We start from the raw sequence: 27,129 nt of genomic DNA, 5'->3' as shown, positions 1-27,129 counted from the left end.
GTGTACATTTAAAGAGGTTACTTCCCCAAACAAAAGACACAAAACAGGAGGGAAGACTAAATCATGGCTTAATGTGTGTTGACTCAGCAGGAATAATATTAAATGAGAAAAGCTAATCTACAGGACAATACATCCTGGATCTCATATCTCATACAGAATGGCTAAGAGCCTTAATGCATGATATTCCATTATATGTTCATAAGTGTCACCTGCCACCTGAATTTTGTGTTTCCCTTTATATAAATAATGACATTTACAGCATAATTTGATGCAGAATATTTCACCAGAATGCAGTAAATCAAGTGTTCAATGCTTGATATTTAATTAGAAGGGCCCCATGAACCTACGATTAATGTGTTACCTTGCCTGCCATTCACTGGTCTTGTGCAGAGTTTAGCGTTGCGGTTTCTCGCGGGTCTATTTCAAGGAGCCGGCTGTTTAAAAACGATATAATATTCTTTGTGTGGTTCATCAACGGTGATAAATTATCCGAAAATCCCGAGATGTGCGGACACCTCGGCACAACACCAGTGAAAATGGGGCTCCGTCTCTTCAGCAAGTGTTCCTCCACTGCCCCTTCACACACACGCTGCGCCTACACATGCGCACTGACGACCCAGGATTAGGGTTACAGTTTTGGATTTTTTCACGCATTTTAAAAACATTTATTGGAAGTATTATTTCTTTTTACATATTTATTTACAGCATCATTAACTTATTGTCAGAAAACTGGTAGTTCTATGTAAAATCAGATGTTGAGCACCCCCATATCTCCAAAATGGCATGATCCTTGTTTTGCTGCAAAGCTTCTACTGTGAGATTGACAGTCGAATCAGGCTCCGCCCATTGAAGCATCGACTACTCGGGGGCAAGCCCTAACTGCTTTGTATCTTTATTTAAGGGAAGGCCTTAAGTATAAAACACCCTCATTTTGTAGTTTTGTTACTTCAATGAAGGTAACAGTTTTTGTTCATTCCAGTATTTTTCTGTTGTTTAACTTCTGGTTTACATTCTCACCTGTAGTGATGCAGAAGTGGACTGTAGGGTTCAAGCAAATTAGATACTTTCAACCAGAGAGTGCAATTATACACTGCTTTTCAGTGTATAAGCCTAGTTTTAAGTTACCCTTTAAATGAAGAAATGAAATGCAATTTGTCTTACCGTCGTAACACAAAAAATTTGCTGCGTTTTGACAAGTTAGATCAGTCCATGTTCCATCGCTGTTAATCTGCACACAGGTATGATCTCTCAAAATAACTTTTGGCTGACCTGGTTGCCAGTTATAGTAACCAGTTTTGCTTGTATTACCAGTTGCTGACCATCTCCAGGAGTTTGTGTCATTACCCAGAACTCCCTTCCAGGATTCTGGGTCAACCCTCAGTCCGATCCATAACCACGAGGTATCTGAACTGGGTCTGTTTAGCCTGCTTATGTCATTCGTGCTTTCAATGGTCGCCAGGTCGGTGTGTCTCATTTTGCAGTATCTCTGAGCATCGGTCCAGGTCATTTTCAAGTTGACATAGTGGTAGTCACGAAGGATGGCGTGAGAGAAGGAATAGAGGCCAAATCCTGAAGGTTGATCACAGAGGGCATATTTGGCTTTAAATATCATGTTTGAAACCATAGATCTGAATCAACAGCATCAAATTAACCAACTGGCAAAAGGATGAGTAATAAAATCATTCATGTGTTCATCATGGAAAAATGTGTTGTTCTAGTTTAACTACACAGTCTTGCATATCTTGGAGACAACTTTATAGTATGATAGTTCCTACAACTTCAGATGTATTTTTGTAAATTGACTCTCTCTAACAGGCCTATATTTCACTGCTGTAAGATTTAGTGGAAGATTATTAACTGTTAGTTGCATATGAACTGGAAATCATATGTCACAGTTGGCTCCTCAATCCCTCTCTTCAGCGACACACTATCCCCAGCCCTCTGCAGTAATCTATCTGTCCTGTCTCTTGGGCCAAATTCTTTCCTTCAATTCCCAGACCTGCCATCCTCAAGGAATCCACTAGATGCCCTCGGACTTTCCCTCCTTCTCATCACCTGACTGCCCCACCCAGGCACAAACCTGATGATGCATTGCAGAGGAGAGGAGGACCTCTAGTGGGCCCTATACAGTGGGCACTTTTTTTCACACTTTATTGTAAATAAAAAAAACAACTACAAACAGAAAGGGAACTAGAAATACAGGCTACCAGCTGCTTTCACACCTGTAGTTTGTTCATTTGGTCTGGACCAAGGGAAAAAGTTACACATTGTTGCATTTTGGTTTTAGTCCACTTTATGTTCACACTGACTTTTTACAAACAAACCAATACGAGTAAACATTAAGTTTGTATCCTGCATCATTAGCACATCATCAGGACCCACGTAAAGAAATTAAATCCCAGTGACTTTGTCCGTGACAGTTTATGCCGCACTTTAATGCTTCTGATGTGCATATTTATGTTAGTTGGTGTTGCGAGGAATCCACAAATGAATAACTGATTATAAACATGTTTTTAGACTGCAAATTGAATTGCATATTATGAATACTGATGTTGAAACAGGGCCAAGAGGAGGCGTCTATTTATTTGGGCTTTATTAGTGTTGGATCACTTTCACACACTTATAAATAGACTTAATAAACTGACAAAGTACACGGAGTACAAGCACAGAATTTTTAACAGCATTTAAACTTTTAATCAGGCAAATTGCATACATGCTGACGTGCATACCAAATTATTTACATAAATATAGACATGGCTTATACGTATCAATTATAAAATTGCTTCCTTAACAGATTTCACGATCAGCATATGAATTTATTAATAGTTTAGCTTTTGCAATAATGCTAAAATCACATCAGCAAAACTCAGAGTGGCAGGGGTGGAATCAACGGCAATACAAATAGGCCACAGTGTACACACTGGCGCTGTTTGTTTCAACGAATTATCAACAAATCCATGTTCAGTCAGGCAGATAGGGTCCAATGTGGTCCCCTTTGTGCAAGGCCCAGGGCAGCCGAACCCTCTGCACAATAAATCATTGAACTGCACAAGTCTCCCTGTTCTGACTGCATTTGGGTCCAATCCCTATTGTCCAGCATAACCCACTTTGACATCAAAATCCGATACCATTAAATAATGTAAAGATATTGTAATTCTTACCAAAGAGGACAGAAAGCAAGAGCACTGCACAGTCCATTTCAGATTTCTCACTGAAATTGAAAAAAGGCAATTAGAAAAGTACTAAAATAAAATACATGGCAAGCTAAGCGACATACTGCAGTTTACAGGCTCAACTGCAAAATGTATTTTACCTAAAAGAAAGCCCATCCAAAAAAATCTGTATCACTTCAAGTGCACAGGCCTTCTTCTGATAATAACTGCACCCTGAATAATAATAATAATAATAACAATAATAATAATAATAATGATGATGACGATGATGATGATAGGAACATGTTAATAAGAAGGTATACTCACATGTATATAATCCAGCATTTAAGTTCTTGGCAGCAAATCAACCAACCTTGGAATCACTCATATCTACAAGGAAATGTCTGCTCTCCTCTCTGAGAAGTATCCAGTACTGGGAGGCATTTAACACATGCATATTTAAATATCCAAATGAGTAAGCTGACAAAGGTCACCTTGGTTTGTAAATTATGTAACCATGAAATTAGTTAAGTTAAATGTTATTTGTTTAATAATTGGAGGTACAGAAACCCAGAAATATATAATTTCACACACACACACACACACACACACAATTACAGGAGATAATCAATTAAAGGAAGAACCATTATGCTTTGTATGGAGTAAGGCCACCACCAGCCTTCGGTGCTCCTTGCCAAGTCTGAAACTCCGTCGAGGGAATGAACACCATTGCTCCACAAAATATTCCCTAACTTGTATACAACATTTATCTAATCAAGTAAACTCCTTGAGATTACTATCCCTGCGAGAAAGACCTAAGTACAGCGGATAGAATGAAAAACAAACATAACCAGAAAACAAAATGACTTATAGCATCAGACAGTAAAAGACATCACTGAAGGTAAAAGTTTATGTTATTATATTTGGTGTTGGTGGTGAAGAGAATTGTCCAAATATTTTGTGAGTGAGACTGTTGGAGATTAGGGGCCTCATTTAGAACCGTTGCCACCAAACAGAGCCTGAAAGAGGGGTCAGTCAATTGCCAAGCAAAAGTTGGGATACATAAAAACAAACTTGACAGGAGAATGTTCATACCTATACAGAAACGATGACCCATGTGTAGAAATATTTTTGATCTGAATTGAAGCCAGATTGTGGAAATTAAATATGAAAGGAATCATTACATGTATAATGATGCCTTTTACACATTTCAATTTACATAATATCACAAATTACTTACAGATCTTCTTTGTCATAAACATTCAAACCAGCAGTGTTATTTGTGCTTGTGAGCCTTAACTATTCAAGAAGCACCTTTCAATTCAAAGCAAATTAAATTATGCTGAATATTTTCAGTGCAAATTCACAGTCACATTCTCCCAACCCTGGAGTGCAGAAGTGAGGGCTGGACTATATGCTACTGACAACTGAAGTCAGCTGTGGAGTACCCCTCAGCTGTTGCTAGGTTGATGCAAGGATGTGGCAGATGGAAGGGTTCAGGAATGTATGGCTTGTCTTTTCCCAATATTAAGCATGACTATACCATTTTCACCTCAACCACTTTAACTCATCAACCTAGGCTAATGGATGAAATGATCATCATTGGTTGTAGAAATGCAAGATAACTTAAATAGAATTAAAGTTTTGTGTTAAAAATTGCTGCAGTGAACATAACCGTGGAATCAGTGCTCAGTGTTCTAATGGAAATACGGATCAGAGGGAATTCAAAATGTATTGATACAGAACAGAAAAGCAGTTTGTTGAAAAAGTTATGTTGAAATACATAAGTTCAAATAATAATTAAATATCTTTATTAAAGGATCTGAACACAATAGAATAGGAAAACTAAATAAGTTAAAGACAACTGTCAAGAAAAACCTCATTGAAACTCCTTGACTTGTGAAGTAAGTGTTTGCAATAATAATTTCTAATTTGGAAACTCTAAATTGCCAATGCACTGGTAAATTTACTTTAATGTGCTAAATATACTAGTGTTTAGTTTGGATTTTTTCAAACTTATTCAACTTTGATTCAATGTATTCTGTGAGAATAAATCCGATATCTTCTTTAATTTAACATAAATATTGATGCAATTTATTTAAACCATAATTCCCGACAATCTACAATATGGAGACCATACCTTTGAACTGAATTGAATTTGAATTGAAATCTTTATTTCGAACAACAAGAGAAAGTATAAAAAAATTAAACAATGTTTTTAAAAAAGGTGAAAAAAACAACAGATGAGCAGCAAACAAAGTACCCTTCTTTCCTGTGTTAACATACTTCTATCACATGTGCGAAAAGGAGTAGGAAGAAGTAAAACATATGTACTCCTACCCTTTTAATTCTTACATTCCTTCAATTAACAATTTTTAAATTATTATCATTATTATTATGTTTTATATACATTTATATATATATATATATATTTTTTTTATGTACACAATATTAAAGTGACCACTGACAAGTATTTATTTATCTAACCTCGATTGTGTACTTATTCAAACAGCAAAAAATAACAACAAAAAACAAACAAAAAACATAAACAAAGGACTACTACAGTGCTTCTCGATACCTCTTGAAAATAATTTCGTTGTACATTGTTTTGAAAAGGAATATGTTTGGGCATTACTTTAGGTTCTCATTTAGTTTATTCCACAATTTAACTCCGCAAATTGATAAATATAATCTTTTCCTTGTTGTTCTAAATCTATTAGTCAAGATAATTTGTCTCCTGGTACATCACACTCTTACAGCATTTCCAGACAAAGAACCATGCACTTCACCCAAAATCATGTAAAGGAACCCCTGATTTCACTGGAGAGATTTCTTCTAATTCCGGGGGCCTCAATTACTCATTAGAAAACCATGAGCAAAAATGTACAAAAATACATATACACAGTAACCAAAAAACATCATGGTTAATATAATGAATGATATAAATAATAAAAATACTTCATACTATTTTACTTTCATAGTTGTTACACAGCTAGCAAGATTAGAAAATATTTCTACATTTGAGTAATGAAAAATTGTCAGCTATGAGTTTCTAATTTCCTCCACTGGTCAGTGTCCCTTCAAATGCAAAGTTAAAATGCAAAACTAATAAGTACTTTTCCTGCATCCCAGGGAACTAAAGTACAAATACAGAAGATAAGCAAGGCAATCTGATTTGCAAATGTCTATTTTAACTTTACAGAACATTGCACATTACAAGGTTTTGGTGGCTGGAGAACCAGAGGAAGTGATTTGGCTGTGATGAGCTCCTTCACAAATGATGACCTTCATCAACCTTTGGTTGACTTACTTGGCAGTTTAAAGGCCCTATTAAATTATCTATAGCACATGGTCTAAATCATTTTTACGACCCGACCCACACGATCTGCGGATTATCCGTTGGCACCATGGCTATATCTGCAAGCCATGCATCATACTAGCCCGCCTATGCAGGTGCAACTTACTATCTTACCCTTTACATATCAGGGAAATACTGTTTGATTGACTTTTGTTGGTCAATGGCGCAATCACTTTCTGCTGCCTCAAGATAGGACAGTTGGTTGTACATTTGCTATTTATACAACGAAAATTAAAACTTAAAATTAGAACTGCATCTGTCAGAAACCAGCAGTGAAACTTGCACTGCGTTGTGTGGTACTTTGCGCCTGGTGTACGATAGGGCACTTTATCTCCTTCACAAAATGGGGAAGAGGACAGCCAGAAAACCTTAGCCTGAAAGGAAGATTTCATCTTACACAATGGATCATCGGCAGTTGTGAAGTCCTGCAAGCTATTCTTGAGAAGGACCACTCACCTTGAGCTTCTAAAAATGTGAGTAAGCTCAATTTAGATTGAGCCTTAGGGCTCCAATGGTGAGTGGAAAACAACACGTTCAACGTCTGCATGGTCTGCAAAATATTGATGCAAACTTGATGGGGGATTTTATCTGTTGTCAGCTCAGTGCATGATCGCTTAGGGTATATTGCACCAATTACTCAGCCAAGCACTTTTTTTACGAGAGTTGTGAAGAAAGAACTATGGCTGGGATGATGAAATTCCACAAATCCTAAGACAGCAAGGGATCAGTTGGTAGAATAACCTGAACGGGCTTTACATGTTCTGCGGGAACAGGTGTTTAAAACTATATGACTTTGGACCACCTGTCCATGCTCGGTTACACTATTTCGCTGATGCCTGTGAAGGAGGGTAAGGCACGTAACATACCTGAGGTTACAGAATGAACTAGGTAATGAGAAATGAGAGCTTTTCTGTCAGAATTTTCTGTCAGTATGTACTAATGTTAATTAGGGTTGTGTCACTGATTATTTATAGGCAACTATGGGCGTTAAAAGGGTAGGACAAGAACCTTGCTCATGTGCACCAACTTTCGAGTTGACTGAGATTTATAAAGTGATATTGCTGTGGGACGTGTGTGCACACTTATGAATCAGAATATTTTTGTGAGTAAGCACTCTCTGTGTTTAGTCTGTACGCAACTAATCCTATGTATAGTGTTACAAACAAAGACCCAGAACTGCAATGACAACTGACACCTAATCATTCTGCAAAAAATCAGCACATCTCCATGTGATTCTAAAACACAGGAGAATGACACAGACTCTTGCATCAGTGCCATTTGTGGACCTGACCTGTATGTAGTATAAAATTAAGTCTGACTAAGTATGAGTACATAAATTTACATTTTTCAGAACTTTTAAATTTTTCAGGTCAACATTTCTATATTATACATTCTTTATTCTAATATTCTGAGATATGGATTTTTGATTACCATGAGCTGTAAAACGGAATAATCTAGATTAAAACAAAAATCTAGTTTAACTTCACTTCACTGTAATGAATCTAGAATATATGACACACAGCTGTCGCAGCTGCGACAGCGTGTGACATGTATGTGTATTAACAAACAAAATCACATTATATTGGTGTATACTGAAACTGTAAATAAACAATGTTTGTTTCCTATTTTTCGGCTGACTTAGTGGGGAGATACACATGCAGAGTTCTTGATGTGTGTGTGGGCGTGTCTGCACTGCACTGTTCCACTGTTCCACTGCACAGTGGAACAGTGAGTTACTGATTTCATTCATAAAATGTTAATTCTGAGTTTCTGTACAAAGTGTTGGGCAAACTGTATTCTGTGAATGAATGTATTTTATGTTTTATGGTAAATTTAAAAATTTCACCTTGAGTTTATGCACTCAATGCATTATGTGGCTAAGTGAATGTATTTGTTTTTTATTTTTCTCTGTTTAGAAAGGCCACTACTGTTGTCTAGTCTAGAGTGGTGTTATCTAACCTAGATGTCCAGATTTTGATGTTGTACAGATTTTGACTGTTTTACAGCTTTGGTTGTTGAGAATTTAGGTTCCTGTCTAGAAAGAAGTAACAGAAGTCTTTATATTATTAACGCTGTTCTCAATGGAGTCCAGTCGGTGAATAAAAACCCATAAAATTTATTATGTGTTTGGCCTCATCATTCCTGGTCTGGCCACATACATATAATTTAAATGTTTAGTTAGAATATGTGTAGATATAAACATAAGACAGAAATAATAATTATTGAATAACAAGATTATTATTAATAATAATTACAGCCAAATAAATTTATGAAACTGAAAAAGAAAAAACGAATTTAATCCCATTCTGTGTTCACAAATCAATTTATTTTAAATAATCTACTCGCTTTATAATTAACAAAAAAGCGGAACACAAATGTCAAAAAAAAAGAAAAAAAAATTAAATAACAACAATAATAAAGAAACTGAAAATAAACACTAACCCCAGAAAACACTTGATTATCCATCCCCTTCTTCCTCCCTGTAACCCGTGAAAACCATATGCTTATATTTAATTTCAAACTGCTTTATGTTTGGCTTTAGTTCCACATTTGAGACAGTTCCATAGTTTTACTACATTTTTGACGTGCAAAAACTTTTCCAGTTTGTCCGTGTACTGATTGTTCTGAAATTGAGTTTACCCCCTAAATCATAACCTCCCGCTCTATTCCTGAATAAGTTTTGAATATTTCCTTAAAACTAAACCTCAGATTTGATTTCCTTGATTGATTCTATTATTTCCATTGATGTAGATCTTGTTTATCTGAATCCATATTGACTGTCTCTGAGAAATTAATGCTTTTCTAAGAATGTACAGTATATCATCTTTTGTTAAAATAATACTCTTTCTTGCATGACCTTAAAAAATGAGTTAACTTATTTTTTATATTCTTTTATTTATTTTCTGTCTCTTGTTGTTCATCTTATGAAATCACTAAAAAGTGTATTCTTCGTTCGTGTGCCATTTAAACAGCCATGTGCATAAAGTTGTCCCTTTTTGTGAACTGACCAATCACTGCTGAGAGCAACATGTTCCCCTTCTTCTATTTTACATCTGTTTTACTAGCCATTGTTGTAATATAAATATTGTGTGTGTGGAGGGGGTGGAGGAGAGGTGGTTTACCAGCTGATACACAAACCAACATGTGAATGGGGAGTACATTTTTTTCCTCCTCAAGCACAGTCTGCAGGCCAGTATAAAAAAACAGACTTTAAAACAGAAAAGTTGTGCTAATGAAGACTCCAAATTACATTTACAGAGATGTTCTGTACTGTTGCTATATGGTTTTTACTGTAGTTTCACAGTAAAGGGATGATAATTGAGTCTAGAAGAACAAGATTTAAAAGGAAAATGAATTTAGAGAAAGGCAAATACATAAATGACTTACATACGTCATTTTGTTATACTATAGACCTACAGCCTTAGGCCCTTCTACATCCTGACAGAATTGCTGCACCCCCAGTCCCCTACACAAAAAAAAAGCAAAAGAAAACAAAATGCAACGCAGCTTTTTTTAGCCATTAAAGGCATCAAGTTTAAGAATGCACAAATAATCAGAACAAATGTAACACAATATTCAACAGATCGCAACAGTGTGCACTCACATTATGAGCTCCTGATCTGTTCCTTTTCGGTCTCCCCCATCTTACCTTGCTATGACTCCAGCTTTCTTCTCCCGGTCTCACTTCAACGCATCTCTCTTTTTCTCTCGCCTCCAGTTCTTGACCCTCTGTCCCTCTCCTCTTTCATGACTAATAACTTTAGATGTCCCACAATTTCCCTGATTTTAACCAGTTATGCATATTTACATGAATTAAGCTATGCTAGCTAGTTATGTAAAGACAAGCTGGCCAGCAAGAACTGAATAGCATTTTGTTTACATTTATTTATTTATTTATTAAAATGCATGTTTTTTTTAAATCTAATGTTTTTGTTGTGGTTGGGGACAGAGTGGACCCAAACGGAACAGGCTTGATTGAGGGACTGGAGGTGAGGGAGAGGCGGACGCCAGGGAAACACGGGCAAGGGGAACTGAGGAGACTGAGACAAGGGAGCCAGGGGCACTGGGGACCAGCCCAGCTGACGGAACGGAGGACGGAGGTGAGTGGACCTGGAGGGGAGACAGGCAGACAGACAGGGTTAGACGCAGTGGGTACAAAGCACAGGGAAACAGAAATGGCGCAGGATACTCAGGGGCTAGAACGATGAGGTAGCACCAGGTTAGGAGCAACGACGATCAAGCAGGGGTTGACTGGAGGTCATTTCAGATGCCTTTTGAAAAGACTACAATTGCGGGGGTGGGGAATCCCTGATAGACAAAAATTTGCTGTAGACAAAAAAACTAGATTTAGAACACAAAAATACTAGAAATTAACAGAGTTTACATGACCACTGACTACAGATAAAGATTCAATCATCATTCCTTTTTAGGATTGTTGTGATCATTTTAGTTTAAAGAGTAACTTAACAACCCTTAAAAATTTTTTGCTGACCTTCAGTTGTTTTGCTGAAAAAGAAACAAAACATTCAAACAGAGAGGGTAGTTAAAAACACTTTTCACAGTATATTTCATGATAGATTAGTTCAGTCAGGACAACTTTCATCAAACACTGATTTTGCGGCATTGTAGTTAGATTAGGCAGTATGGCTCTGTTTTAGGATCTCCCTGCCCATCCACGCACCTATGTGCGCCCTTCCACATGTATATGTAGAAAGCATAAGGCAGGGAGAGCACACCTCTCTGCCCTTCCACGTGCCTCCATGGAAAAGCCATAAGATAGGGAGAGCACCTCCCTGCCCATCCATGAGCTTACATGGAGAGCCCGAGGACAGCCGCAGTAAAGAACCCCACTACAGAACAGAGCAAGCATATGTGATTTACACGTTTAATCAGATACTAGATGGGCACAGAAGCATGGTGTTAAACGGGCCTGGGGCTGAAGACCGAACTGTTTATTATCAGGTTGCAGCCTCTGCTTTTCTGTGCCGTCGTTTTGCACATAACACACACATGCGGCCTCACACGCACAAACAATCGCAGAGATAGGCCATGGACATGTTGAAGGGAAGGTAACTCTAAAGTACTTGAGTTGACGACATCTACCTTTGTTACTTTAGTATGTTCAATAAAACCTCAAGAGTAAAGACAACTTTGTCAATACATCCATTAAACAAGCATAAGATGTAGAAGGGGTTATTTGATCTGCTCTGTCTATGTCTCTCATCCTCAATGTTATTAAAAGAACACTGTGCTAATTCATTCCCCGATATGCTTCCGATAATGAGATATGCCCGATCAGCCAGTACTCATCGGAACGATAATTATTGTTCATTTGTGCCTTTAAAGGCCTGTGCATTTTGTTACTTGACTAGAAGGGAATGTGCAATCTCTAAATATAGTAGCATGCCATATCTACCGTCATGGCTGCTGTGACTCAATGTGTAACCACTGGGTACTACGTAGCAATCCGAGTGTTAATGTGATTCCACTATGATTGTATGTGTAGATGGAAGTTACATTTTATCACGCTGATATGTGTTGTGTGACTCTATTGTCAGGCCACCGCAAGCCTCAAGAACAGCTTCAGTGCTCCTTGCCAAGTCTGTGGAACTCTTGGAGGGATGAACACCATTACTCCTTGAAATATTCCCTTACTTATATACCACATTAATTTAATCAGGTACTCCACTGAGATGAAAAAAAAAATCTCTGGGAGAGAGACCTTAGTCCAGCAGATAGAATGAAAAACAAACAGTGTAAATGTGTGTTATAGCTTCGTGTTAAAGGGATGTTTGTTAATTAGCAATAACAGACAGCCCTAATTTAAATCAGAATCACAAACAATTTTTTGCCAAGTTTCCACTTAAAAGGACATATCCTAATAGGCATGGTAAGTGAAAAGAAAAAGTACTGCTGCTTTTCAGCTGGCACATATTTGAATATGCAAATCAGTAATCTGACAAAGGTCACATTGATTGGCATCTGATATTAAATTTTGGGAATTGATAAGTAGAATGTTTTGTCTTTTCTGTTGTCTAAGATCAAAGGACTCTAATCTAGAGCAATATTTCATTTAAAGATTTGAATTTTACTTGAACAAAAACATGTGAACTTACAGAGCAAGCAAAGCAGCAGTGGCAGTTCTAGACCAATTTTATTGAGGAGGCCAGATTGGGGCCAGTTGTTTTGTCAGAGGGGCCCATTCAAACTGGGACAAAACAGACAAGGGCAATGTTCAAGCATTCAAAATATCTTGTTTGGAATATAGTGTAATGTTTTAGTATGTTTCAGTAACTTAGTTATTTGTTTGTGTAACAGGATCCTTTCAGCAGCTTAGAGTTTTATTAAATTGCATTATTCAAAATAAAAGCATTCCTGTTAACTTTAGCTCCAGTTACAGTTCATTCTTTGATGCAACACTTCTTTATAAGGCTTAATGAACAGTATAAGCTCTAGTGTAATAGACATGCCCTGAATCCCAGTTTGTATTTTGTATCCCAACATAACTTTTGCTAGGAAACAACAAACGTCTTCATATTCACCCCTGTTATTACTCATGATGTAAAGTATACACAAAATTAAATACTTGATGGTAGGCCATCATCTGTGCATTATCAACACAGGCAGTGGACCAAACCACTGTGAGGCAATAGAGGGGGGACTCAAAATGTTTCTAAACTTAAAACTCATTTTTATTGCCAAGTTTGCATTTGTATTGTTTTACTACTAACACAATTATTCTAAGTATCATTATATTATTTTTTTTATTTAACCAGGGGAAAAAACCCATTGAGATAAAATCTCTTTTTCAAGGACGCCCTGGCCAAGAAAGGGAGCAGGACAGCAAGTCTAACAGTAACATAAAACAGCAGTAAAAAATACAATCGAAACGTTTACCCTTTTAGCTACAAAAGCAACAGACTATCTAACCCGTACATTAAAAATGAAATCAGTAGTTATAATACATCAATGTAATGCCTGCTTATTCAAAAACAGTTACATTCATCTTTAAAACCCTCTGTAATCAAGGATTTGAACTTCCCAAAACCTACCAGTACCTCCAGCCGGAGGGTCCTTTGCAAGGAGTTCCGGGTTAATGGTGGTTAAGGGTGGTGGTAGTGAAAGTAATATAGTAATGTAACTAGTTACTTTTATCAATCCAGTAGTAAGTAAAGTAATATTATTACTTTAAGTAATAAGTAACTAGTAAGCTACTAGAATTTCTGAGTAACTTGCCCAGCACTGTTAGTATTATGTTTATATATAGATAATACATACATAATCTCAGGTGTATTGTGAATATTATATTTAAGTTACCAGCAGGGCTTGACATTAAGACCCGCCAACCCGCCAAATTAGATGCTAGTGGATTTCAGCAGTGGCGGGTAACACAGTCACTCCCACTAGCCCCTTTGGCGTGTTGAAAAATTGTAGTCTTTTCAAAAGGCATCTGAAATGACAAACGAATTGCAATTTGACACCACAACACTACAACTCCCATGAGTTGTCTACTACCAATGTTTGCTCATTGGTCCATTCATGAAGCCTATTGTCTTGACTGACAACACTGTAGCCTAAACAACAAGACGCTGTGGAGATTAAAACTGTCAAACTGGCCGCTGTTCCGAGGGCTGTTTTAGCCTACCATTAATTATCAACTAAACCAGCAGCAATGATATAGCGAGCTTTTTTAATAGCGCCAAATATGACATCCAGACTTTTGTCAAATGAATCTGTCACAGGGCAGCCACAGTCCCTCAGACCTGTAGACCGTCAGCCTCCCGTCTGCTTGTAACCTGATGGTATGATCTCTGTCATCACACGCGACTGGTCGCATGCACACACACATCAACACAGTGGTCAGTTCATGACATATAGGAAAGCAGGAGATGTGTGACAAACATAAGTCCAGTCAGAGCTCTGAGGAAATGCAGATGCAAAACAAACACTCAAGTGCTCAAAAATGATAGAGGCCTACAGAAAGTTTTAATCCTGTTGCCTTAATTGTGGATAGACAGAATAATTGCAGATTATTTTTCTACTCTGTATTACTGTATTTACTGCTGTTAAAACAAACAGTGTTTCTGATGATTTTTTTCAGTTTAGTTTTTACCTTTTCAATTAATCTTTTACAACCATGCAGCACGACCCCTCCGTCTTCCTGCTTCCTTCTCCTGCAAGAGGCCGCAGGCAGGGAGGCTGATTGGGCTGGGCAATCACCTGTACAGCTCTACCTTCAGAGCTTAGGACTGATCAGTCTTTTGCTCTCTCCTCCTAGGCCGGCGTCTTATTGGGTTTATCCTGAACTATGTTAAACTATGTTGTTGCGAAGTGTTCTGACCAGTAAAGCTCAAGGAGCCTACTAGGCTTTGAGCCTAGCTGATAGCAAGGTGCATGGTCTATGAACTGGTGCCAGAGGCATACCGTCAGCGCTTTTGTTTTAGGAAGAAGCAAGATAATCACACTTACACTGAGTCTGCCCGTGATTTGGCCTCTCAATTTCATCGTTGGTGTTCATCATCTGAGGTTAGCACATTTGAGGATCTTTATGATTTGATTATTCTAGAGCAATTTAAGGATTCTGTGCCAGAGCGTTTAGCAACATTCATTAATGAACATAAAGTGACAACGCCTTATAAGGCAGCAGTTCTGGCATATGAATATATGCTAACCCATAAAAGTTATTTCGATGTTAAGGAGGATGTTTGACGTAAGACTGATACTCTAGGCCTTTGAGACCAAAGATGGTCACAAGCCAGCTCTTAGCCCGTGACAAAAAGGTGAGACACAACAGGTTTGCTTGCTAAAGAAATGATTTATTATACCAGTAACAGAAAAGTCAAATCATCAAAAATCAGAATCAGAATTAGTTTTATTGCCAGGTATGTGTACACATACGAGGAATTTGACTTGATTGTACATTGCTCACGATGTGCTTACTTATACAATAATAATATAATAAAATAAAATCAGTATGATCAATATGACATAGTATGAGCAGCACTGAAATAGTGAATGGTGAATAAATAAATAATAAGTGGAAACCAGTAAACAGGTGCTGATTAGAGACAGAGTTACTGGGTTATTGCACAGGAATTGTTCCTGACACTGTGAGTGTGATATGTGGTGTGGCAAAGTATGACTATTAGTTATGTCAGCAGTGAATGGATGAGTGAGATGTGTGTGAGTGTGTGTTTTGTCAGGATAAACCAAAAGAAAAACACAGGACAAACCCGATAAGACGCCGGCCTAGGAGGAGAGAGCAAAAGACTGACCAGTCCTGGCTAAATAAGCTCTGAAGGTAGAGCTATACAGGTGATTGCCCAGCCCAATCAGCCTCCCTGCCTGCAGTCTCTTGCAGGAGAAGGAAGCAGGGAGAGGGAGGGGTCGTAACAGTATATATAATAAGAAGCTATGCTTTTTTGTGTTTATCTTAATAGACTACATGTTCTCAAAAAAAGGAGCTTTACACGCAACTTTATCAGAGCTAATGATAATATTAGTCCATTTTAGCATGCCAATTTAAGCATGCCATTGTCAACTTTGATCATATAAAACGTAATTTTCCAACAACAAAAAATGTGGCTAGTGAAAATGCTGCATAGCTAGTAACTTTGGAAGACCACCAAAAAAGTTAATCAAGCCCTGGTTCCCAGTGTTGGGAAGTAACTAGTCACATGTATTTAGTTATGTAATTTAATTACAATTTAACTGTAACTAATATATTACATTTACTGGGCAAAATGTGTATTTAAATCGGTTACTTTTGAAAATGTTCATGATAACATTGGGTGTTACATTTGAATATTTTCTGTAAAAAGCTCGGCTATATTTGTGTCGCTCTCAAGAAGAAGCACATATTTGCGCAATGGCATCCTGGCTCTGGCTAAATCTACATCTGTCCACTGCAGAGGCACTATCCACCTGATACTAGTATAAATAAGTGTATTAGTATAATATTATGACAATAAAGACAAAGTTTACTGTTTTAAATATATTTATAGGTTACACTTTATTTGCCTTATGTTTTGGGCGAATTAGAAATCCCGGCGGTACGCACTTTTTAGGTCCTAAAAAGAGGACATGTCAGGGGAGGAGAAGGACGTTTGGTCTATTGTAATTTTGTGTCCATTTATTTATTAATTAAAAGTGTTTTTAATTTTAAGTTAACATTTTACAAATTTTTAAATGTCCTGTTTTTATTTCATAGGCAGCTCAAGTACCCCAAGAGATGCACGCACCACACTTTGGGAATTCCTGATAGACTACCAGTTGTAGACAAAAAACTAGATTTAGAACACAAGCACACCAGAAATTAATAGTTTATATAATCACTCACTAGATAAAAGATTAAATCATAATTCCTTTTTAGGATTGTTGTAGTTATCCTAATTTAAAGAGTAACTTGACAACCCTTGAAAATCAAGTCTTTGCTGACCTGGAACAGGCTCAAAACATTCAACCGCAGAGGGTAGTTAAACATTGCACTCAGTGAAGTGAATTTCATGATAGATTATGTGATCTACAAGATATGGTTAATAAAGTAATCTGGCTACATTCATTGTGGTTACATGCACACTGCACTTGCAGTTTGTTGAAAACATCAATTACAAAGGACATCTTTTCCGTTGTCTTCATCAGTCTTTGTCTTTCTCTCTGTCTGTTTTTTGGGTTGAATCTTCCACCGCAGGTTGAAGTCAGTCAGCGAAGACTTGTCCGTCAGCCCTGCACCTAGCTGAGAGGGAATCAAAGTTTTTTCAGAAGACCATTGTCAAAAAACAACAATAGCGTTTTGGGAATGTAGCATCTGAAACACATTGTGTGTTAAACATCATTAATTTCAAGTGTTATTTTTGCTAATGGCACATAGCTTAACTTGAGGGATGGGAGTTATCAGAGTAAACAGCCAAAGCTGTTTTGATATGTCAGGCATGAGATCTGATTCATCAATTTATCATAATTCACTCTGGAACCACAGAAGGCTTTATACAACTACATGTACAGCAGTACTCCCCGAGACCTGTAAACTACTTTGATGTGTAAAAGTTCCTCTTTAAGAACTGATAGAGAGAGATAACATTGGAGGAAGTTTCACCTGTTGAAGGATCTGGGCGTTAATAGCTGGATCTGATAGGTCAGCATCAGTTTGAATCTTTATCCTCACCACAGTTGTCTTCACTTTTAGGGCTGGACAGTCCAACAAACACACCACAAATCAATGAACAATATATAATTTCATTGAAGAAACCTGAGTATTTATGAGATCTATGTATATTTTCACCTCCATAGCAGAAGAATGAAAGCTCGCTGTCACATCTCGAAACATTCCAATAGTGGCCTGACGTTTCAGCCGCGCAGTACAGATCACCACCAATGTTATTCGGCTGTCCAATTCCCCAGTTTGTGAAAGGGCTGCTGCTGATGTCGGACCACCTCCATGGTGTCCGGTACAAGCCAATCCACACTCCAGCAAACCCTAACCCTACTGAAAACACTTGTGTGTTTTCCTGAGCATTCTCAATCATGGCTAGATCTGTGTGATGTGTTCTGCAGTAAGCTTGGGCATCCTTCCATGCTAGCCCGATTTGATATAGAAAAAATTTTTTCTGGCCTGGAGGATTTGTAGCTACAATAGAAAAAAAGAGTAAAGCGAGTGTTAGAAGATGGTAGTGTTTTCAATCCTAAAACTCAACTATATAGAGCTGGGAAGATATCAATACTGTACACAGCTTTATATCCTAATTTTAGTTCAATAAGGTGGAGTATTTCTTCCACCACTGACTGCAAAGAATCTGCTCAACTCCTGTTGCTGTGGTGATGTAGAAGTGGACTATAGGGTGTGTCAGTACACTGTGACATCACTGAGGGGAGTGATTACAGGTGCAATCTAGCACACCCAAACAAACTGGAAACTTTCAACCAGAAAGGGCAGTCATACACTGCTTTTCCGCTAGCAGTTACTCTTTAAATCAAGAAATGCAAAATTAGTCTTACCATTGTAACAAATGAAATATAATGTCAAGTCACAGGGTGAATCTTTCCATGTTCCTTCACCGTTTATCACCACACAGGCAAAATCTCTGAGATTTTTGCTTTGCAGACCTGGTTGCCAGTTGTAGTAACCAGTTTTGCTCGTATCACCAGTCGCTGACCATCTCCAGGAGTTTGTGTCATCCCTCAGTCCGATCCACAACAATGAGGTATCTGAACTGGGTCTGTTTAGCCTGCTCACATCATCTATGCTTTCAATGGTCGCCAGGTCGGTGTGTTTCACTCTGCAGTAATGCTGAGCGTCGGTCCAGTTCATTTTCAAGCTGACATAGTGGTACTCAGGAAGGATGGCGTGAGAGCAGGAACTGAGGCCAAATCCTTAAGGGTAAAAAATAGAGGGCAAAAATGTTTGAACAAGTTACATATAATTTATTTATGTAATTTAATCACAAAATAAATGTAACTGTAATCCGTTACAGTTACAAGGAAAAAATTTGTAATTAAGGTACTTATAAAAATGTTCATGATTACACTGGGGGATACATCTGAATAATTTCTGTAAAAAGCTAGGCTATATGTTGAATAATATTAAATGTCCAGTGTGTAATATTTCTGAGGATTTATTAATAGAAATGCAATATAATATCCATAAATATGTTTTTAGTGGTTTATAAAGACCTTATATAATTAACAGTTTTATGTTTTTATTACCTTAGAATGAGCCATTTCTGTCTACATTACTGATGAAGCCAGACAAAGTCGGGACAGATGCAGACAGATGATGTCAGAAATAAAGGATATAATGGCCATAATCACATAGAGAAGAGAAGTGAGGTGTTTTTCCAGCCAATGTTGTAAAATATATAATTGGATTGTAATGTGTTATTATGGGTATTTTGTGTGTTTTGGCTTTGCTACGTTGACATAAATGTGCCCCTTACGTGTGACAATCAGCTGATTATTGAGTGAGGAGCTTTTGGCAATTTGTTGCAATTCGCAACCCTCATCACTAAATGTCACTGAAACTTATACACTTAACCTTTATTTCGTTGCTTTACATGTTTTTCATTTGCACAACGTCTTCCTTTGGCATTTTCAGCCACAGCTGTTTAGTTAAGTTTGATGCTATTCTGATGCTTTGATTGGTTCTCGTGTTTGAATTTGCCGCACCACCCATCTGCCAGTTAAATTGCCTCTAAAGAAATTTAGAAAATAAATCAAAAAGTAATTAAATGTAGTAAGTTGCATTATGTAAATAAACAAATTGAAATAGTTACATTACTGTTACATTATAAATAGGCTAACTTTTAGTCAGCAACCTAAGAGGTAAAATGTCCATGTGGGTGCTGTCTCTAAATTTGAGAAAATAATTTGTTGGGTAGGGGGCAGGTGGATGATTTATGCGTTCATGAGTATTCAAATAATTTCAGAGCCTATCCGTGCATCACACCAGTTTCTCTCATCAGCCGTGCAGATTTCTGGCATTTACTCCTCACCTGCAACTTATTCCTTCATCAGCCATCCACCATATACCAGTTCACCTGCCTGTAAGCTTATTTTTGCACAATAAATTGTTGAACTACACCATGTCCCACCATGTTGTGCAACTCTTACCAAAGAGGACAGAAATTAAAAGCACTGCACAATCCATTTCTGGTTTCACTGAAATGTAAGAGAAAAAATAAAATGAGAAAAGCATTAAAAACAAAGGACAGCAGACAATAAAGCAAAAAAAAAAATCCACCTTAAAATAATTACAGGCAAGATATGTTACATTTTGATGGAAGGTATAGTTTGGGAATTTTGAAGTGGGGCTGTAATGAGATACTTATCCACAGTCAGTGTATTACCTGCAGTAGAAGGCACTCGGTGCCTCCCCAGTTTGGAGAAGCAGCAAGTTGTACCAGGACGGAAGCTAAACAATTCACTGCTGTGCACAAAGTCAGTTGCTAAAGGTATTTTAGCAACCTAAAAGAAGGCCCACCGAAAAAATCAATATCAGTTCATTACGCTATTTTCAGAATATTTCCAGCTCTTACCTTGCCCTCAGACGGTGTGCAGCTAAGTTTCACTTATTCATAGGAATGCTTAAGTTCTAAAGTTGAGAAAAAAGTTCAAATTAAAAGGCTGTCTGATAGCAGGGTAGATTCTAAATATAGCGCACACTTTAACAGATTGATTTATTTTTTTCTCTGGGCGTTGTACATTTTGCAGCTGACTGTCCACTGCAGTACGTGTCTGTGCCAGTCCAACTTTCTGTATTTTCAAACTGGGGACGCTCCAACCGCCACCTACTGCAGGTAATACGCTGATTATGGATAAGTACCTCATACAGCCCCACTTCAAAAATCTCAAACTATCCCTTTATGCTTTACCATAGTTTCAAGACTTGGGCCAATATTTATAAAATAATTGCTATGTACATATTATATAAATTGTAAATAATAAATGTAACATTGCTTCTTGGCTTTGTGAAAGGCACTTTAAAAAAAACTAAAATGACTGAAGGTGAATTGTATGTAGAAGATTCATATTTGAACATCTGAAGTTGTTAAAATGTATATAATGATTAGTGCAATAGTACTAAAGGCAAAATAATAATAATAATAAATATATAATAATAATAATAATATATACTCACATGTATAAAATCCAGTATTTAAGTTGCTGGCAGCAAATCATCCAAACTTGAAATCGCTCATATCAGCAGGGAAATGTCTGCTCACCTGTCTGATAAGCACCCAGTGCTGTGCTGCATTTTAACACGTGCATATTTAAATATCCAAATGAAGAAGCTGATAAAGGTCACCTTGGTTTGTACTTTAATTAACCATGATGTTTGGTCACAGTTAAATGTTTTTTGTTTTCATCATCTGGAGGTATAGAACCAGAACCTGAACATCACCTTCATCACCAAAAAGGCCCAGCAGAGGATGTACTTCCTGCGGCAGCTGAAGAAGTTCAGCCTACCAAAGACAATGATGGCGCACTTCTACACCGCCGTCATCAAGTCCATCCTCACCTCCTCCATCACCATCTGGTACGCCTTCTCCACTGCCAGAGACAAGGGCAGGCTGCAGCATATCATTCGCTCTGCAGAGAAGGAGATTGGCTGCAATCTTCCTTCTCTTCTGGACATGTACGCTTCCAGGACTCTGAGGCGAGCAGGAAAGATCGCAGCTGAAACCAACCTCTAAGTGTCTTATGCTACGTTCAGACTGCAGGCCTTAATGCTCAATTGCGAATTTTTCCCAGATCCGATATTTTTTGTTTGACAGTTCACATTATTGCCTCAATGTGGCCCATATCAGACTCCTGTGTGAACTGTCCGCGGCCTGAAAGTGACCCGCATGCGCAGAAGAATAACACGACGTCACACGCAGCACGCTGTTGCAGGCTACAGAAGTAAAGCAGGAGCAAGATAGCTCGGGTTAGCTCGCGGGGGACTCCCGTTTTTCATTGTCTTCTCACGGGTCACATTTCTCCCGAATTATGACAAGTGTTCAAAACTTTATGTTATTTACGGTTTCTGGCGCTGGACAACGCATCTGCCCCATAACTCCCTCCCTCCTGTGGGTCACATTGGCCTGCAGTAGTGTAGAGTCAAACCGCTGCAAGCCTCCAGAACAGCTTCAGTGCTCCTTACCAAGTCTGTGGAACTATCCGAGGGTTGAACACCATTACTCCACAAACAATTCCCTTACTTATCTACCACATTTATTTAATCAGGTACTCCAATGAGATGAAAATCTCTGTGGGAGAGATCTTAGTAAGGCAGATAGAAAGAAAAACAAGCATAGCGTAAATGTGTTATAGCTTCACATTAAATGGATGTTAATTGGCAATAACAGACAGCCCTAAATTAAATCAGAATCACAAGTTTTTTGCCAAGTTAGTTTTCACATACAAGGACATATCCAAATAGACATAGTAAGTGAAAAGACACATTTGAATACGCAAATGAGGTATCTTGAATATGCAAATGAGGTATCTTTCAAAGGTCACCTTGATTGGCACCTGTGTGGTGCCAATCAGTGTGGTCAATGATGAGTAGAATGTATTGTAATTGTAATGTAATGTCTCTTTTTGTTTTCTGAGTTTGAAGGACTATAATCTATAGTAATATTAAAGTGTTTTAACTTGCATCACATTTGAGTCCTCCTAAAAGCTTAGGACAAATTGTTGTGAGAATATTATGTGTTACGTTAAGCTAGTGAGCTGAATGCAGGAAACATGGGTTTAGGGCCCAGATGCAGATACAGGAGCGGAGCGGGTGAATTATAGATGTTTATTTGAACAAAAACCGTGAACCTGCAGAGCAAGAACAGTATTCCAAAAATCCATTTAATAAGAGAGACACAAGCAACACAGATGAGACACTGGAAACAACGCTGCGCTGTGATTATGCCACAAACATTGGTTTAGTATGAATGAGCGACTGTCTGCCCCCCTGTCCGGCCCGGTGACAAATTAATACATAATTAAATAAATAATAAAACAGACAAAGGAGTATATTAATACTCTCTTGTTAAAGTAAAATCTGTCTGGCACAATATGGTATCCAGGTCATCATACTCTATACCAGGCTGCTGGGCAGGACAGGTTTTAAAAAAATAAAATTTGGCAAATATGCTATTTATATATAAAATACCATTTGCAAGAATTTAAAATTGCTATCCAAAATGTAAAAGTAGAGTTTCCAGCTGAAGTTAATCCAAAAAATACAGATACTTTAAGGTACTTTCTCTTATGCAAATTATTGTGACTCAGTGTGTTATAGTTGTGGAAAGATTTATTAGTGGTATAAGACAAGAGAGGAATTGCACCCAATACAGTTGTTATGATTCTTATTCCAGTTCGAGCTTGTCCAAAGAATAATGTTTGTCTGCAGGCAAGTATAACAAAACCCATACTTTAAAACTTTAAAAAAAAGAAAAAAACATTTTTATAGCCACATTCAAAACCTCAAGTTTAGGCATGCACAAATAAAAAGCAAAATATCCCAGAGATTGCAACAATGGGCTCTCACGTTATGAGCTCCTGATTTTTCTGTGCCAGTTCCTCCTTCCTCCCCTGTCTCATCTTTCTCTAACTCCCGAGATGCGTTGGAGTCTCATTCCAAAGCATCTCTCTGTTTCTCTCTCCTCAGTTTGCTCACTATCTGTCTCTCCCCTCTTTCAAGACTGATAACTTTAGATATCCTAATTTTAACCAGTGTATATCTGGATGAATTAACTGCTTCAGCTAGTTGGCTGCCACAAGCAAGGCAAGTAAAAACAGTCTGGCCAGCAGGAGCTGTGTATTTTGGTAGGGTGACCATATTCTGGGTTTCAAAAAAAGAGGACAGAGGGGGCAGGAGACGGACACCCGCAGTGAGTGGAAGGTTTGGGCTGGGGGAGATTCAAGAAATTGGTGGCACTGTGTCAATGTATATGGGGGGGTGATAATCATGCAGCTATATTCTTGAACTTGAAGGCCTACATGTGGGCTTCTGTAGATTGCATGCCCCTTTTTGCTTCACACACATAATTGATATTAAAACAATAATTTTAGTAAAGCAGAATAAGGGGAACATATCGCTCTCAAGAAGAGAGGCGGCAAGAAGAAGCACATATTCACATAGCATTAATAGCATCCTGGCTCTGGCTAAATCTGTATTTGTCCACTGGCACTATCCACCTGGTGGAGTAACTAGTATAAATTAGTGTATTGAAGGATCTGGGCGTAATACCTCCTCCAATCACACGCACACACTTGCCCACTGAAATTTTATCGTGCACGTAGCCGACCAATAGGACGTCGCTACCGATACGTGCGTGACGTATAAATAGCAGCTGGTATAATGAACTAGCCAAAGGAGGAAATAGAGGCCACTGATATCAAGACAAGAAAGCTCATCACAAAAAACATGACTGTACACTAAGCAGAGCGAGGGACACCAAGGGCTAGTGAGTGTCAAGATCACTGTCCAGGTTGAAACAACAAAGATCCAGAGTACATCAGTACATTATATTTTATACATACATGTGTACAAAATAATATGAATGCAACAACTGTATGGAGTTGTGTTTTGTTTAGTTTGGGTTGCAGGTAGTGAGTCGCTGTCTTGGTGGTTTTCTTTTCCTTGTTTTGTTTTGTTCTGATGGTCTGGCTTAGCATGCTGCGTGTGGGATAAACTTGCCCCTAGTACATCGACTGTGAGCTCCCCTTGCGCTGGGTTAACATATCTGCTGGTCATTATATTAACTGCATGTCAGCTAGTGTGTGTTTATGGGCTCATTGATATCGCAGCCCACCTGTCTCTTTGTGCTTCACATTGTTTTAATACCTATTTTTTGATTAATAATCCTAGTCTTCCTATTTGCTCCATAAAATCAACAATATTCCTCGTTAAGGGCACCACCAGAGTTCTTGTAAACCTAGAGTCTCCGGACCTCTAGGTAGTTTTGAATAATTATACAACTATTACTAGTGATCAGTTACTTAATAATCGCTCAATTATCTTAAATCAATCAGTCAGTCTCATATCTAAAGGGTCAATTCTCTTGGCAGGGACGTAGAAATAGGCAACACACACAGTTCTCGATTATATTACAGTGAATTTATTCTCTAACGAATGTGATATAAAAGGGTAAATAAACAATGGCGGCACAATGAGCCTGGAGGTTCGATTGTGGGAAGCATTTGACTCATATAGCATAGAAGAACTAATAAAAGTAAGCTAACGCTATGAGTTTAGTTAAAAGGCAATCTCTGACCACAGAATGTGTGTTAGGTCTTACTGCTTATCGATGGCCTGCTTTGGCCTGTTGCACGGGTCCCACGCTAGCTGCCGATTATGGCTTTTTGCTAGGGATTCACGTCACGTCAAAAATAATCTCACATTTAAAAGCATCACAACATCCCCTCTCCTTTTACTGACCCTGTATCCTCAACATTTCATAGCCCTCTAATCCATACTGCAGTTCATTATCACCACTCAGCCAGGAAATTGCTATTACACTAATGTTTTTCTTATACCCTTAAAGGTAATCTTTAATTTTGGAAAATGTACTGTAGAGACTTCTATTCAAGGGAATCACAGAAAAATTCTAAATTTTCACGTTGGAATTAAATTTATCTTCAGAATAAGATTCACAATTTGTCTTGATCTGTTCTGGTAGAAGTGGATCTTTGGGTCAATGTCATTTTCTAAGTCATAAAGTTTGTGATCTTGAAAGTAAAAAGAAAGACTTCTGTGGATTCTTACTAATACCATTTTCTTTATCCACAAACAATGTTTCACCTTAGATTTCAAAACAGCAAAAGAAGGGATAAAAGTATGACATTTCCCTACTATTCCATTCTCTACCTTTTTCCTTTTTATCTCTGATGTCTATGACTTTACCCGGTTCTGGTGCTAGATCAAAAATAGTATCATTCTCACTTACGGACAATTTCATACTATCATGCATACTCCACAATATTCTTTATAGTAGTGAAGAATGATATTGTTTACATAAGAAAATTGTAGTTTGTGTGTGGGAGTAATTATAGTAGTGTGTTTAAGTGAGGATAGTAGTGTAGTGTATGTGAGAGAAAATTAGTTACTTAGTTTGATCAAACTGGCAGATGGTTTATATTATCATTCACTGATTGGCTTACATCCTTGAAAACAAAGCCTGCACACTGTCAGACCACTTGTAGCTAAATTGTAGCTATATGGAACATTTAAATCAAGAGAAGCACGTTAAAGGAAAAGTTTACAGCTTTGTTAGAGCGGAAGCAAGATAGTCATGAGACTCCTACTTATTTACCTCCTTTTTTAAAGTCTATTTTTGCTCATGAACGTAAATGGTAATGAGGAGGACATAACTATTTTTAATACTTATACAATGAGGTGTGTTGAGAACATTGTAAGGGAAAGTGACAGTATGGGACATGAGATCATGACGCACTTACAATTTCTTTCTGTGACAGTCATGGACGTTTAGGTGCACGGGAAGCACTGTGTACATGTTTTTGTTCCATCATAAATTCATATGAAAACACAAGATAAGTGGATATGAGACAACAATCAGAACTGGTCATTCTGGTTGGCCTTAGTAGAATATGTGAAAAAATTACCTACTGTGGAATGAGTGTTCATTCCTTTTAATTTTGATGATTATAACTGACAACTAATGAAAACCCCAAAATCAGTATCTCAGAAAATTAGAATATTGTGAAAAGGTTCAATATTGAAGACACCTGGTGCCACACTCTAATCAGCTAACTAACTCAAAACACCTGCAAAGGCCTTTAAATGGTCTCTCAGTCTAGTTCTGTCGGCTACACAATCATGGGGAAGACTGCTGACTTGACAGTTGTCCAAAAGACGACCACTGACACCTTGCACAAGGAGGGCAAGACACAAAAGGTCATTGCTAAAGAGGCTGGCTGTTCACAGAGCTCTGTGTCCAAGCACATTAATAGAGAGGCGAAGGGAAGGAAAAGGTAGAAAAAAGTGTACAAGCAATAGGGATAACCGCACCCTGGAGAGGATTCTGAAACAAAACCCATTCAAAAATGTGGGGGAGATTCACAAAGAGTGGACTGCAGCTGGAGTCAGTGCTTCAAGAACCACCACGCACAGACGTATGCAAGACA

General features: G+C 37.9%; 1 protein-coding gene and 1 long non-coding RNA gene across 2 annotated transcripts; one reads left to right on the top strand and one right to left on the bottom strand.

The window, feature by feature from the left end:
- The first annotated feature begins 8,221 nt into the window (after nt 1–8,221).
- LOC119897074 lies at nt 8,222–21,459 on the top strand. Its single transcript, XR_005443347.1, has 3 exons — nt 8,222–8,238; nt 10,460–10,610; nt 21,381–21,459. It is a non-coding gene; the product is annotated as an uncharacterized LOC119897074 (long non-coding RNA).
- LOC119897065 (C-type mannose receptor 2-like) lies at nt 16,589–21,524 on the bottom strand. Its single transcript, XM_038710611.1, has 6 exons — nt 21,143–21,524; nt 20,116–20,163; nt 18,505–18,879; nt 17,792–18,136; nt 17,606–17,697; nt 16,589–17,245 (listed from the first exon to the last, which is right to left on the bottom strand). The coding sequence occupies exons 2-6, from the start codon at nt 20,150–20,152 to the stop codon at nt 17,114–17,116; spliced, it is 981 nt and encodes a 326-aa protein (XP_038566539.1). The 5' UTR covers nt 20,153–20,163; nt 21,143–21,524; the 3' UTR covers nt 16,589–17,113.
- Between the last annotated feature and the right edge of the window lie 5,605 nt (nt 21,525–27,129).

This window comes from Micropterus salmoides, unplaced genomic scaffold (assembly GCF_014851395.1).
Source record: "Micropterus salmoides isolate LMB-PRFRI ecotype aquatic unplaced genomic scaffold, ASM1485139v1 Ms_hic_scaffold_11, whole genome shotgun sequence".
Lineage (NCBI taxonomy): Eukaryota > Metazoa > Chordata > Actinopteri > Centrarchiformes > Centrarchidae > Micropterus > Micropterus salmoides.
This window is presented reverse-complemented; position numbering and strand designations above follow the sequence as displayed.

What these genes read in the sequence shown, in the direction of transcription:
- LOC119897065 (XM_038710611.1), bottom strand. Translation starts at nt 20,152, where the DNA reads ATGGATTGTGCAGTGCTTTTAATTTCTGTCCTCTTTG. An exon ending in ATATTTCATTTGTTACAATG is followed by an intron (nt 18,137 to 18,504) that starts GTAAGACTAATT and finishes TTTCTATTGTAG; the next exon opens with CTACAAATCCTCCAGGCCAG. An exon ending in TTCATTCTTCTGCTATGGAG is followed by an intron (nt 17,698 to 17,791) that starts GTGAAAATATAC and finishes TGGACTGTCCAG; the next exon opens with CCCTAAAAGTGAAGACAACT.